Source organism: Doryrhamphus excisus, chromosome 16 (genome assembly GCF_030265055.1).
Source record: "Doryrhamphus excisus isolate RoL2022-K1 chromosome 16, RoL_Dexc_1.0, whole genome shotgun sequence".
NCBI classification, from domain to species: domain Eukaryota; kingdom Metazoa; phylum Chordata; class Actinopteri; order Syngnathiformes; family Syngnathidae; genus Doryrhamphus; species Doryrhamphus excisus.
This window is the reverse complement of record NC_080481.1, coordinates 15,054,478-15,070,606: the sequence shown is the minus strand read 5'-3', so window position 1 is coordinate 15,070,606 and position 16,129 is coordinate 15,054,478. Positions and strand designations below refer to the sequence as shown.

The 16,129-nt window shown below is 42.5% G+C and overlaps 1 protein-coding gene across 14 annotated transcripts in view; it reads right to left on the bottom strand.

The window, feature by feature from the left end:
* Positions 1-16,129, bottom strand: part of camta1a (calmodulin binding transcription activator 1a) — a 312,882-nt gene that overhangs the window by 14,702 nt on the left and 282,051 nt on the right. For 8 of the 14 annotated variants that reach the window (XM_058052090.1, XM_058052091.1, XM_058052092.1 and 5 more), the window contains 4 exons: positions 12,606-12,746; positions 8,759-11,031; positions 7,065-7,191; positions 5,606-5,740 (listed from right to left, as the gene is read on the bottom strand). In XM_058052090.1, coding sequence (XP_057908073.1) covers positions 5,606-5,740; positions 7,065-7,191; positions 8,759-11,031; positions 12,606-12,746 — 2,676 coding nt within the window. Of the gene's footprint in view, positions 1-1,856; positions 2,224-5,605; positions 5,741-7,064; positions 7,192-8,758; positions 11,032-12,605; positions 12,747-13,629; positions 13,680-14,103; positions 14,358-16,129 lie in introns of those variants that run through there. The other 6 variants (XM_058052095.1, XM_058052105.1, XM_058052100.1 and 3 more) reach the window with 5 other exon arrangements.

Below are 16,129 nucleotides of genomic sequence, written 5' to 3'. Positions count from 1 at the left end.
GTAAACATTTGATCAAGGACATACTTAATCCTCAAATAGGATCCAGTGGCTTTTCACATTAGTCCAGGGAAGCGTTTGACCTTTTTAAAATCTCTCTGCAGCCAGTTTCTGACATTCATTAGGCATGCGTGTGACATTAAGCTGTTCAAACAGCCTGCTTATTTTAAAGCCCAAACCGGTGGTACAATTGCGACATTATCTGCTAGTTACATTCACTGCTTCCACACTGTTAATGTATTCTTAATCACACAAAGGCATGAAGTAACAGTAAACAAAGGTCACGCTGCGTGATTGCATTGCTTGTCCCGCAACAAAGACAGAACAGCTCTGAGCTTATTGGCATTTGCCCAGCTAAATAGGTCAATATGACTCTACTCTGAAAACTGAAGAGATCGACTCTGTCACAACAAAGGTAAAATGCCAAGTGAGCGCCATGGGGACTTACTGTCATCTACTATTGCACTAATACACTGCTGCACAATTGGCTTTATGTCTCAGCAGGCCAGTTTGCCTTCCAGGTTTTCAAATAATATCCATTCATTTTCTAACGCTTATCCTCACGAGGGTTGTGGGGTGCTGGAGCCTATCCCAGCTGTCTTCGGGCGAGAGGCGGGGTACACCCTGGACTGGTCGCCAGCCAATCACAGGCCACATATAGACAAACAACCATTCACACTCACATTCATACCTATGGACAATTTGGAGTTCTAGCATGTTTTTGGAATGTGGGAGGAAACCGGAGTACCTGGAGAAAACCCACGCATGCACGGGGAGAACATGTAAACTCCACACAGAGATGGCCGAGGGTGGACTTGAACTCGGGGTCTCCTACCTGTGAGGCTTCAAACAATATAACCTGCATAAATATATGTGATGTGTGTTATGGTCTAATTTATGAATATCATCAACAAAACAGCATGACTAAACTCGAACTTGGAACTTCATCAAGAACGATATATAACGAGCCACAACTGGCAACTTTTATCGGAACCTCTTTAACGTTCCTGCCACAAAGTATGAATAAATAATAGATGGCCACCACTGTAAGACAGAAAAATATAGAAAAAAAACCCACAATTATTACTACAAAGTACAAAAGTCAGTCCAAATCAAACCTGAAATGAGGCTTGATAACAATGTGCTCTTTATCTTTATGTTTAACAAATTTGAAAATGTTTAAAAAGTTATTAAAATGTATTGTTATATTATGCCACTACTAAATTTAATTGTTAAAGAGACATTAAAAAAAGTTCATAGCCACTGTTCACAGCTTGGTGGTGCTGAAACGCTCAGCGGTAACTTTTTGATTGGTTGATAGATAAGAAGACAGTATGATACATACACTGATATACAGTGTAGAATGCTATATAAATATTATGATTATATAGTCAGTCTTTACTGACTATATGAGTTAAGAATTTCCCTTACAGATGTCATCAATTGGGGTCTTTAAAGTAACTGTTGGTACCCTTTTTACTGTAGGAAAGCTCCAAAGTTGAACAACTATACTGTCAAGGGTACAAAGTAATACATATAAGATTCATAATCTATTGTAGTCATGTGATCTACTTCATTTCCAACAGATGCAATGGCAGGATATGTGATTGGAAATACTTTACAACAAGAAAAAGAGAATCTATCTTAAAGTGAGCGCAATGATCTTTCCTTGAAAGCATCTTTTAGACAAGAAATAGTGAAGCAGGAGTTTTCTACTCGATTCATCTGCCTTGCACAGATGACTTAAAAGGTGCTCACATTGTTCACCTCAGCCCAGTTCCAGCCCATTACACCATGCATGCAACTTCCACTTTAAGTCTACACAAACACAACACAAGACCATAGCGTAAACTTCTAACCTTCCAGCTTATTTTCCATCGGGTATAATCCGGGGTAAAAAAAAAATTAAAAAAAAAGAAAGAAAGAAAGAAACACGCCTTTTTTTTGTTGTTAAGGGGTCCGAGTGTCAAACACCGGCAACCTGACCCACGCCAGTCCCGCCATGGCTGCGTCTGTCTCACTCAGAATACAGTTTGGTCACAGCCTGTGAAACAGTCTGCACTGTTGTCACGCGTGGACAAAAGAAAACAAATATAGTACATCCGCGTAACATGTGGACTGAATGTCAAGCTCCTTCCACGGAGTCAAACAATGGAACAAGTGAGGGAAGAGAGAGCCGCGCGAGGAGAGCTACTCCTCTTCCTCTGATAGCCCCCTCCTCCTCCTCTCCTCCACTTCTTGCACCTCACACACACACACACACACACACACACACACACACACACACACACACACACACACACACACACACACACACACACTTAAGTGTTTCTCGTAGTTGCATGCAGTAAAATGACAATGAAAAACATTGCACGAGCTGGTGTGTGTGCGCACGTGCTGCCGGTAAACAGACGCCATTACCCTAATTGGGTCTCTTCTACTCGCTTTTTTTTGCCATGACATTTAAAACATCGGTATATTACATCAAATTTAGTCCAATTAAAAATGTTTATATGAGCTCGTCTGCGGATGAAAAAAGAAACCGGTGCGTGTCTTTGCAGTAGTTTGCGCAAACACGCCCACACCCTCGACTGCACTGTGGTGTCACGCCGGTTAAAAGCTGCTTAGAGTCGGCATGCGCTGCCTGCAACAGTCTGCACGCCGCCGGTTGTGCGAGGCTGTAATCGTGCGATTGTGCAACAGTTTAGCGAACCACCCCCCCCTCAGACCGGGTATATATATGGTTGTGTGTGTGCGCAAGAGATTATTGAAGAGTTGTGCACCGTTTGTGGCTGTATTTGTTTCCTGCCCATGGCTCCCCTACCTGCAGTGCTGCAGAGAAAAAAGCGCCCCTTCCCCCACTCTGCATTATGACAAATCAAGGCAGGCAGGCAGGCAGGCAGGCAACAGTGCCATTAGCACATCACAGCACCGAGTCTTCCTCCATGGCAAAGCTGCATGTGCACTAAATGCAAAGTGTTATGTCAGCTGCCTTTAAGGGAATCAGGTGGCTGCACTTTGACTCCCAAGTCTGGGCAGTCACACTGCATTGGAAGCTCTGCATGATCGGCGTGAGGATGACGACAACATGCGCCAGTGACACAGTCTGCCCTAGTTCTGAACAAAGTTATCCCACTTAGTGCTGCATTAGGGGTAAACAAAGCAGAAACAAAGCAGATGAGTCTGCATGACCGCAGACACGGGAGCTGGTTATTGTTTTGGAATTGATTTCATTGTTATTGTTACAAGGTGGCCTCATTTATGATCTTGAATTCATATTGTATCTGCTCTGATTGAAGAGTTAAGTAGTTATTCATTCATTCATTTTCTACCGGGTCGCGGGGTGCTGGAGCCTATCCCAGCTGTCTTCGGGAGTGAGGCGGGGTACACCCTTTCAACCATTCACACTCACATTCATACCTATGGACAATTTGGTATAAAACCGCCGTGCCGCCGAGTTAAATAGTTATTTATAATATAAATAATGTTGACCAAACATCTCATAAAGTATAAATATACTGAACTAATTCAGCAGCCATTTAACTGCACATTAATGAGATTCATTGCAAGAGCTGAATCATAAAATCTGCCATTGCAAAGTTTAGAAGTTAGATATTAATTTAAAAATATGTTTATTGCTGTGCTTGTACTTTAGAACTGCATCAAATCATATTGATGACTATCTAATACTATGTTCTTATTACTGTATGTAGCTGAGTAAGAAAACTGAAACTTTAAAGAGTATGAGGTACTGTGAGATTCACAACAACAAAAAAAGCCCAAATTGATCATCAGTGGTGGCAAGCGACTAAACTAAAGAAAGAAAATGGTGGGCTGTGTTTTCCCCGAGTCAGGCAGCTCCTCCTTTGCCGGTTCTGTGAATGAGCCAGTGAGCCGGTAGCGTATGAATGGCGGAGGGATCTGCTGGTTCTGCTGTATATGAGCCGCCATCTCCCTCCTACTCCCTCCAGGGCCGTCTGCAATGCAGCTGTCCTGGGAGCCGGCGTTTCACCATGTCCTACTTTATCCTGTCAATGCTCAGGCACTGCAGTAATGCTTTTGCTCTCACACACACACACACACACACACACACACACACACACACACACACACACACACACACACACACACACACACACACACACATTCACAACGACTCGTGTGCTCATTCCATTCTGGCGAATGTCTCACAGTATGTGTCTGAGTCACAAATTCAACTTGGATACGGAATAAGTCCACGTGAATCTGCAAGAGATTTTCAACTATACTGTAAACTGTGGTACCTTTTTACTGTATCTTAAAAAAAAAAATCTAATCACAACAGGTGAACATTATGAACAAATCTGTGTAAATTGTAACAAAGCTGCACTACAGCTCACACAAGCAAAAAGCATAATAATACATAATACAGCACAATACAGTGAACGGTTGGAAGAAGAGCGTAACCTAAGGGTCACCAACACATCGATCGTAAGCTACTAGTTGACCTTTGGGACTTTGCCAATCAGTTGCGAGAATGTTAGAAAAAAATATATTACAGTGCCCTCCCCTCTCGGAGAATGACTAACAGGCGACTAATGACGCCCTGTGCGGATCGATGCTGTGCACCCCGACACACACATTTAAATATCCATCCATTTTCTGTACCGCTTATCCTCACGAGGGTCGCGGGGCATGCCGGAACCTATCCCAACTGTCTTTGGACGAACTTGACTTCTGCAGCAGGATAATCCATCATTATCATCCAAAATACACTAGCAAGTTCACCTCTGAATGTGTGAAGAAAAATAAAATGAAGACTTTGAAGTGGCCTAGTCAAAGTACTGACCTGCATCCTTTTGATATTCTGTGGCATGACCTTAAAAAGTTGGTTCATGCTGGAAAAAGCCCTCCAACGTGGCTGAATTACAACAATAATATTATAAAAAAATAGTCCTCCACTGCTGTAAGAAACTCATCACAAATTACTGCAAAGCTTTATTGCAGTTGTTACCGCTAAGGGTGACCCAACCAGTTATTAGGAGCAATCACTTTTTCACCAAAAATGACTAAAGAACCACCATGAATTATGGCTATAAAAATACTACTAAACATACTAATATATAAATAGCATAAACACAACTCACTGTAATTTTGCACTCCTTTTCTAATGAACAAGATATATGTGAAGCCTGCTGTATGTTCCTCACTGTAATTTCCCTCAGATGTGCTGCACCCATTTAAAGATGACAGTGAATACAGAGCTGAAATCTCTATTTAACACCCACATATGCATATAATAAACATTATATGGCTACAGGAGAGTGGAAAACATTGCAGTTGGTGGTCGTTTTATCTCTTTTATTACCCGGCCCATCTTGCAGCTTGCTTCAGCGGAAAGCTAATATGAATATAATGCAAATGTATGAGGTGTGAAATTATTTGAAAGCAAAGCAAGAGTGAATCTGCAACGCTTGATGAGGAAGCGGAATGCAATCACAATGAACAATTTCAAGAAGTTCAATAGTAATTTGGTGATAGAGGGATTATAAACAATATAGCATATTGTAGGGTTGTATAAAAAAAAAGCTCAAATAAGTTGAAGTAATAAAGTATCAGAGAGTCTTACCATCCAGCGAGAGCCAGTCATGCTGAGAAGACGGCAAGGAGGGAAGAGCACGGGCCTTATATTCAAAAACCACAGAGTTGGAGATGATCTGGTTACTGACAGCCACTTGTAGTGTCACCAGACCTGTGTCATGAGCTGAGGAGAGAGTACACAGAGAAATGTATAAACAAAACATGGAATGTGGACTCATAATTTTGGTTGCCTATTCGTACTTGTTCATATGTTTGTTCTTGTTTCATAGTCAGTATAGATTGGTGTCCCATTGTGTTGTTTTGAACTGCACTCGGTAGAATAAATACAACATTGTTGACGCTTTTTGGAGTTTTTTTTTAGGGCTTTATAGTCAAAATAGGTGCGTCTCGTTATGTGCGTTTTGGGTCCCACATGTTAGGCAGGACACAGGACAATCCTCAGCCAAAATAAAGATTGTTGCTTGTGAGAGAAGGGTTATAAGAACAAAAAACTTCAAAATGTCTCCTTCAACACCACAACGTTGCCAATTTGCACGAAAGCACCAAACATGGGACACTGAGAAGCAGACATTTTTTCATAAAGGGGACGTATTATGCAAATTTTTGACAGCAACACACTTTCACCCGCACAGAAAGCTGTCTAGATCTTCCAGAACCTGCACCTATTCTAGCTGTACTTCCTTGAATTTCCAAAATGGTCTGTTTTAATTTATTCCACCCATGGAACGCCTCTGGGCACGGGGTACATCCACATACTGTGTACACGTATGTAAATGTAGTATTTAGGGTACATACACATACTGTACGTGAGTATATAAATGTAGTATTTAAGGCATATACACATACTGCACACACGTATGTAAATGTAGTATTTAGGGTACATACACATACTGTACATGTGTATATCAAAGTAGTATTTGGGGTACATACACATACTGTACGTGTGCATATAAATGTAGTATTTAGGGTACATACACATACTGTACATGTGTATATAAAACTAGTATTTAGGGTACATACACATACTGTACACATGTATATAAAACTAGTATTTAGGGTACATACACATACTGTACACGTGTATATAAAACTAGTATTTAGGGTACATACACATACTGTACACGTGTATGTAGGTACAAGTGTAGGTAGCAGAATTTTTTTCATAAAGGGAACCTATTATGCAAATTTTTGACAGCTACACACTATAGCCCGCAAAGAAAGCTCTCTAGATCTTCCAGAACCTGCACCGATTCCAGCTGTACTTCCTTGAATACCCCGGAATGCCCATATAAGGAAGTCCGGCTCAATGTGAAGGTGTTTGAAAAAACTCCCTGAAATTATCTGAAACTTTAGCATCATTTAACACGAGAGCAGAACAGTCTAATAATATTTATAGTTCAAAAAGTGGAAAGAAAAGCATAATAGGTCCCCTTTAAAATATGATCATGTGTATTTTGCTAAAATAATAATTGTCATTCACATCTTACCTGGGCAGTAGCAACGCAGCACTCCTGGTTGGATGAGAGATGCAGGGACTGAAATCTGGTCGAACAAACAACTGTAGTTTGAGCCTGCCTCTTGCCAGGGCCCCGTGATTAGCACTTTAACGCCACCCTTAAAAACACACATGATCACAAGCTTATATATCTTAATATTGTTCAATTATGACATTATGCCTCTGCGCTAGAAAGAAATTCCTACTGGAATGCAAGATGCAAATGAAGAACTTTGAGTGAGATTTAAAAAGATGAATAGGATTGATTCATAACAGATCATAATGAATCGCTCAAATCTCTTGACAACTTACTTACAAAACAACTACAAACAAAAAAAGGGTTGGCAAAAACTCATCTAATTAGACCTAAAAAAGATTATAATACTCTTCAGTAATTTAGCAATATTATTATTATTATTATTATTGTGGTTTGCAGTGGTATGTTATGTACTGTAAGTACAACACAATTCCATGTGTTTGTCATATTCTATCCATTTATGTGGATAAACAACAATTAAAATATCAGTCTATAGTAGTCTATAGTCTTATTGTGTCCTGCCACCCAGTGTACATAGTAGGATATTACAACTAAACACAAACAGAGCGCAGGAATTTTTATTTTGTTCTCTACTGCCATCTTGTGGACAAAGTTTTGTCCACTTTATGGGCGATATGCTGTAAAAGTATATGCAACAATTCCATCAGCTATTGTTATATACCATCCCATAACAAGTGTATTTGAATCAATGTTGACGCTCCATCCATCCATTTTTTGTACCGCTTATTCTCACGAGGGTTGCGGGGGTGCTGGAGCCTATCCCAGCGAGAGGCGGGGTACACCCTGGACTGGTCGCCAGCCAATCACAGGGCACATATACACAAACAAGCATTCTCACCCACATTCATACCTATGGACAATTTGGAGTCACCATTTAACCTAACATGTATGTTTTTGGTGCTGCACGGCGCAGGAGTGGTTAGCGCACAGACCTCACAGCTAGGAGACCAGGGTTCAATTCCACCCTCGGCCATCTTTGTGTGGCGTTTGCATGTTACTGATAACTGATAACTGATGGAGGCTTCCCAATGGCGCTACCCATGGTGCTGAAGTTCTATTGTTTTTCCCTTCTGCCATGACTTTTTTTTAATTATTGTTTCACCTTAGCGCGCAGACCTCACAGCTAGGAGACCAGGGTTCAATTCCACCCTCGGCCATCTTTGTGTAGAGTTTGCATGTTCTCCCCGTGCATGCGTGGGTTTTCTCCGGGTACTCCGGTTTCCTCCCACATTCCAAAAACATGCTAGGTTAATTAGCCACTCCAAATTGTCCATAGGTATGAATGTGAGTGTGAATGGTTGTTTGTCTATATGTGCCCTGTGATTGGCTGGCGACCAGTCCAGGGTGTACCCCGCCTCTCGCCCGAAGACAGCTGGGATAGGCTCCAGCACCCCCGAGACCCTCGTGAGGATAAGCGGTAGAAAATGAATGAATGTATGTTTTTGGAATGTGGGAGGAAACCGAGTACTCTGGAGAAAACCCACACACGCACGGGGAGAACATGCAACCTCCACACAGAGATGCCCGAGGGGGGAATCGAACCCATGTCTGCTAACCACTCCTCACTGTGCAGCTCTCTAGTGAAATCAAACATGCTGTGTATTTTAGTATTTTTATGACTCACTCACCTCAGGATAGGACCACTCAGGAGAGTAGTCAGTGACGATGAAGAGCCGCCCGGTGGCCTGAAGCATCCCCAGGGTGCCGTGGGCAACAGCTGCAGAGACCACGTCGGCTACATTCATATATGACAGTGAACCCGCCTCCACCGTGTTTCCTCCTGCTCCCGCTCCTCCATTGAGAGACTGGGGACTGCAGCATGGCTGCAGGCACAGCTCTGATGTGTTGTAACCAGAACCCCTGGACACTGCATCCTCCTGGCCCTGTGGGGCGGCCCCACCGCCAGTGTTTTGAGCATCAGAGCTATGGGATGTGACAAGCTGGTGAGCATAGAGGGTCCCTCCAGTTGACATGGCTGTTCCACTGCCATCGACTGAAATGAAGTCATTAATGAGGTCAGAGAACTGGTTTCCAAAAGAGATGTCAAAGTGATCCAGACTGATCTCTATTCCTGCCCCCCCTGCTCCTCCATTATTAGCTGTTCCTCCCAGGCTTTGGTGGGCTGCAACGGTGTTATAGAGTCCCTGGACCATGCCTTGGAGGAGCGGCTGCAGCTGCTGCTGCTGCTGCTGAGGAGTATGATTGCTACCATCACTGCTTCCATTGTGAACTGCGACACCTTCACCCGCGCCGCCGTTTCCTCCCGTTCCACCATCGGACGCCTGCTGCAGATAGTGCTCAGCACCACCTCCCTCTCCGTTTCGTGACACACAGGTCTGCATTTGATCGCCTTGGTTAAGTACATTCTCTGCACTGTTTTCTGTGCGTGCAGCCTGTCCTGAACTGCCACCGCCTGGCTGCTCCATACCCACTACCTCCTCGTGCTCAGTACCGAGACCAGCGAATGCCCCCTGGTACTGTAGCAGCTGCAGGGAGCCAGCTTGGCCAATGCCATCTGTTGGTGAGCCTCCATTACAGTTGGCTCTATGTTGGGTCTGCTGGTGGTGGTGAAGGTGACCGTTGCTGCCGAGAGATTCAGTCTTTACTACCTGCAGCCCAATGTAGTCATGGGAGTTATGCTCCACGATGTGTGTTTTCTGGCCCATGCTGGCTCGTCCCTGCTGAACCTGGCTGGATTGAGAGGCATCCTGAAGAAAGAAACTGGGAGAACGGTTCTGGTGTGGCATGTGAGGGCTAGACAAGGCCTGACCATAGCTCACTGTAGAGGTGCTGGACGCATAGTCTTGCTTGGCATCAATTGCACTGAAATCCATCTGCTCCAGAGTGGTGCTCGGACTAAGACCCCCACCAGAAGGAAGCAAGGATCCGGCCGTGGTCAAAGAGAGGCCACCCTGGCCTGAACCAGCACCTTGCGGAACAGAGACCCCACTCCCACAGTTCACTACTGCCCCCACTTGGTAGCCACTTTCCTTGGCCAGCTGCTGCTCAAAGGATGTGTCCTCTGTCTTGATGTTCTTCACTAAAGCCGAGCTGAAGCTGTAGCCATTGTCTGACATTGAAGGGGAGGTCTGCAATGTGTCGTTAGCACTGCCACTGACCGCGCAGGAGGATGAGGCACAGTTTGTCTCTGTCTTCATCGCACTGCCTCCATAAGTCTGGCCTTGTTTGGGGTTGTTCAGGAAGCAGTCAGGGTCAAAGTTCATATTGGTTTCTGGGATCTTGATAGTTCCAGAGTCCAGACTGCTCGACAGCACCAGTTCTTCAGAAACACCTGCGGTTGACAACATGGAAAGACTGTCTCCTGTGTTGCCCGATTCCCCTACTCCTCCACTGGGGAAAGCAAATTTGTGTCGATCAGAGAGGACTAAGCCCTGGGAGGTGGCATCTGCACCCATGAGGTGAGTGTTTGGGCCACCAGTTGGAGACATGCTATAGACAGGGTCTCCAGAAACATCTGAAATAAAGACCCCCTGGGAGAGGCCAGACATTACAGAAGCCACATGACTCATTCCGGTCACCACAGGACTGTCGGCGATATCTGGGTCGCTGTTGAGACCACTGCTGATGGACACAGGGGAGTTCTGTGTGGTGTCGGGCACCTCAACCTGGTTGGTGGATGATACCTCGGTGCTGTTCTGATGCAACAAGATTGGCTTGTGGACTTTTCCGTTACGTTTCTCCCTGGTGCTGCCTCCTCCGCCTCCTCCACCTGAGCTTTTGCCTCCGCCATGGCCACAGTGCTCAGTCTTCCCTTCTGACACGTCGTTGTTTTGTACTTCAGAGTGAGCATTGCTATAAGCTCCTGTGCGGGCGTCCACTTTGGGGGAGATGATGCGGTGTTTGGCGCTGTTGCATTTGTGGTGCACACTGCTACCTGCACCTAGGAGCAAACAGGAAACAAAGCAAGGATTGGTGTGGGTGACTGCTTGAAGGAAAGGGTGATCTGCAGTAGTACATCTTGCAATTATAACATATTACTATATTTTTCAGAAAACATTGCTTGGAAAACTACAAATTGGAGCTCCCTCAGAATTTTGTGTCAGTGCTGAGAGGTGCTGATACTGAGCAGAGATTAGGGGAAAAAAAGAATAAACAAGACGTCACGGCTGGTTAATATATCACAGACTGTCATTTCTGGATGCAGAGGATAATACGCCTCAAGGCTATAAACTGTATTAAGATCACAAATATATTTATTCTGCTAATATCTATAAAGACCCGCCTCACAGACGCCAATAATGCCATTTTCCAAACTACTTAGTCTTAGACTTCTTCAGTTCTTGTCCTATGAGTCAACAGTTCCTTATTGCCAAAATACATACAGCGACCCCATTCCTAATCCATATAGGGTTTAATGTGACGTTGACCTAACCTCGACATCTACATGTATAACAGCTTAAACTTTTCGTTGAGGACCTGACCTCAACCCAACACAACATTTATATGATGAGTTACAGACCGTCCATCCAACAACAGTGTCTGACCTCAGAAATGCACTTCTGTACGACTGGACAAAAATTTACACACACCTAAACCCTGTGGAAAGCCTTACTAGAAGAGGTAAAGCTGTTGTAGCTGCAAAATGTGGTCCGATGTCATATTAATCCCTATGGATTAAGAATGGGATGTTACTTAAATTAGTATACTTGGAAAGGATACTTTAGGGCAGGGGTCTCAAACTCAATTTACTTGGGGGCCACTGGAGCTCGGGTCTGGGTGAGACTGGGCCGCATCAGGTTTTCAAAAAAAAAAAAAAAAAAAAAAGCGCATTTATTAAAAACAAAAAAATTTTAAAAACTTCGCTTTGGTTCCAATTTTCTACAATAAAAGCTCTGATAAAACATTCCACTGTTCTCAAATATCTTACTTTTTATTTTTCTACACAAAATAAGATGAAAAATAAATAAACAAATCAAGAATAAAGAAAATCAATCAATCAGTAATAAATAAACAAATATAATAATAATAATAAAACGGGTACATTTCTGGGTACATGATAGTATACAGCATCCATATCAAACTTGCGCGGGCCGCACTAACATTAAACTTTCATATCAAGGCGGGGGCCTCAAACTAGTGTCCTGCGGGCCACATTTGGCCCGCGGGCCGCGTGTTTGAGACCCTTGCTTTAGGGAATATAATGTGCATTTCCAAGGCCTCCAGTCACTCAGTGTTGGGATTCACAACTAAACACTTCTTTTGTAATGGAATTTAAACAAATACTCATCTATTATCAAGATCAGATCACTATTAGTAGAAAGATCATCTTTGACGGATAATGTCATTAGTGTAAATGCATTGATTCCAGCATTTGTGCAATCATAATTTTTTAAAGTTTAACTCTAAAGAAGTAAGAATGTTTCCTGACTGACTGTATTATAAACTTATAATTAACATGTTTTGCTGCTATAGTCTCTTGAGAGCAAACTCAGCCCCACTTGCTCAAGCCCTTACCCAGAGTGCCCGTGCAGAGGCAGTTGTGAGTCCGGGGAGGTGGCTTAGTTTGGTGGCTGTCCAGTATTTGTTGCACTAGCTGCTCCACTGAGAAGCCAGAGCTGCTGTTCCCATTGCTGCAAGTCCACTTGATACCATGAACTGCCGGGAGAGAGGAGGAGACACAGATGTCAGCCAGCCCAAACAGACCACCAGCTACGCCAGCCCCCTCGCCCCGCTCGACCTGCTACCTGACAACAGTAATGTTGCTCAAGTGACACCTCACAGAGATTTCTGCTTTGGTTTAAGGGCAAAACAAACAACCCCCTGACTGTCTTAAAATTATTTGTTTTCATTTCACATCATAATTTCCACTATTCTGTGATAACAGGAACAAAACTGTACTGTGCCTTCTTCCTGATGAGAGTCTTTCCCTGAGCAACATTTATCTCCCATCACTGCCTTGTCGTATTATTGCACTTCCCATTGTCAAAGTTGCCTTTTCTTTCTCTGCCTGCTATTGTGTCCTCTCAATGAGAGTTGTTGAAAGTGACAATTCTTTGCTCTGATAGGAGAAACATCTGGGATGAAACACCACCTAGGTGATGCTCCTGGTGCTGCACTCAAGGGAATGACAAGAGATTGGTGAGCTCAGTCAGACTTTGCCAGCACATCCTAATACCATCCACTAATACTATCCACTGCTGCACTTGCTAACCAAGCCAATGTGTCTAATCAGATACATGACAGATATATAGCATAACTGAATCACGTGGTATAAACATGGTTTAAATAAACAGAGCAGCTGGACCACAAAAAAACTCACTTTACGGAAATTATATAAGGTTTTTGGCGCTATTTGAGTAGGTAGCAAATAGCTAATTTTTCGTAACTTCCGCACTCGCTCACATCCTTGAGATTCAGGTACCTTAATATTCCGCCTACCTTTCTTACTCACGGTGTCTTAAAGAAAGCAGTTTATTAAATACATAACAACAGATAACGCTACCAACGAATAATGCCGAATAACCAACAACTACGTGACCTGTAAACATGTAATTTAGTCGCCATTTTTACAACAACGGTACAGCTCCGGTTTTCTTCTGAACTGAAAATATTATATGAATCACTGAAACTGATATTCAAAAACAGAAAAGCACTGAAAACCTTTCATACATTGGAGAACGTTCTAAAAACAATTCATATGAAGAACAAGCTTAAGTGACATTATTTTTATTTTGTTGTTCTTATTTTCAAGCAATATCCCTCGCACGTTCCTTTCTTTGTTATTTATTTTTATTTATGTTGATATCGTTCTGTAGAATTGCACTTTTATGTTCCTGTAATTCTGCTTATATTGTTGTTGTTTTGTACAATTGAAGCTTGTAATAAAATATTTAAAAAAACAACAAAACAACGGTACAGCAAAGCACACTGGGAAACAGGAAGAGAGCCCGCATTAAGTGGTGAGTCTATGTACGTCAACGTCGCCGCCAAATGTAAAAGTAAAAGTACTTACTTTGACTAAGCGCTTTTCTATAAAGAAATTTAATACATCTTTTCATCCCGTAGACAGCACGCAAAGCACTAGGAAGAAAAAAACTGGGATGCAAAATATTTTAAGACTGAGGTCTAGCAGCACCCACCCACTTCAAAACTTCATTGGTTTGATCCACATCACGTGGTAGACGTTTGAATCACGCCTGTGCTGAACGGATGAGGATTTGGTGAAGGCTGAGCATTAATATATAGATTTATCTCTCCTGTGATCATTGATTGACTGGTAACCAGTCCAGGGTGTACCCTGCCTGTTACCCAAAGTCACCTGGGATAAACTTCAGCTCACATATAAACCTAATGAGAACAAATGGTGTAGAAATTGAACAAATGAATACAGATGATGATGAATAGAACGTAACTAAGCAAGTGCAAAGCAAGGTCGTTGGGAAAGCTCAACATTCTTGGCAGCAATACATACTGTTCACCGACAGATGTCAGTAGAGGTCATAGCATATGCTCCACTCAACTTACTGTGGCAGGTAAAAGAAACATTTAATTTGAGTGGATCAGGCCCCACTCCTGAAGGCCATGAGATGTTCACATGCAGTTCTTATCAATGCTGTAGTTTTTTGTAGTTTAGACATTAGAAATAACAAAGACACCACAAAAACAAGTCAGGTCATAATCCTAATGGTTGCTTGTTAAAAGTCACACCACATCACCCAGATTACAAATGGTATCAGTCGGACACATATACATCCTAACCATAGTGTTCACTATGGGATGGCATCATACACCCAGATCTTGCTCTGTTCTTGTCTCTCTCGCCTGAAGACAGGCCTTCTGTCTGTGTGAGTATTTGTTAAAGCTGCTCATGTGCTATCTGTCAGCATGCTGGGAGCATAGCTGCAGAGAGAGAGCTGCGTGTTTATAGCACGAGACCAAAGGAGTGAATCAAGCTGGCTGCCTTGTCTATGGAACTGTAGCGTGACTGAGTAATGATGCCAATCTTTTTGGCCTCTCCTCACTCTCTTGCTTCTTCTCTTCTTCTCATCAAACACCAGAGGGTGTTAGCGAGGGTGAGGTCAGACAAGGCCACATTTCACAGCCATCATATTCCAACACTCTCCATGCACAACAGTGTGTTCTGGGTCTGTAGTAGGCCACAAAAAAAGCTTAACCAATTCACAAAATTCACATTTAATCTTTGTTCGGTGTCAAAAATGTGAATGTGCGAAAAAAAGCTCAAGAATGATTTGACACTGCTTTGGGGAAATACTTTAAACTAAGGGCTCCTGTAGTCAAGAAACATCAATCTATGAGATATATACACCTGTACATATTATATGAAACCTACAAGAAAAGTAAATACACTGCACATCACACAATCTTGCCCTCTGCACTCAATACTGATTTTTTATTTTTTTTTTTAGATAATCCTGATAGGAAGAGGGAAATCCGTTTTGCTGGTTTATCAGCAGAACGTCTGTGGAATCAGATATGTGAGAACACACATATTATATGATGTTGTTTCTCCATGAAGAAAAAGAACCATCACTGCTGATTGGAAATATATGCCAATTTGATAAAAAATGCACCATAAGTGTAGTTAGCTGTCCATATGAGGCATGTATCAAAAATGCAGCCTTGACAAAAACTATATATGCTCTACTATATACTATATAATGCTTACAAAATATTTTTTGCACATACGGTATATAGATACAGATATTTAAATATTGATACAGTAATATAGAATTGTAGATGTTTTAATTGTTGACCATTGCAAACGACAACAAACAACTTACTGTAATGTGAAAAATCAATGAGTGAATGGCGATGATCAACTATATGATTTCATATCTAGAATCATGAAAAGCTTCATCCAAATCTTGAATTTCTTTTGGAAACACTAGCATCAAGCATGCCCAAACCAATTTATTAGATGATTAACAACAGCGGCACAACGACTCATTACTGAGTCCTTTTTGGAACAGCTATTTTAGACAGGTTGCAGGGTTTTTTTGAGCTATGGTCTTAAACCT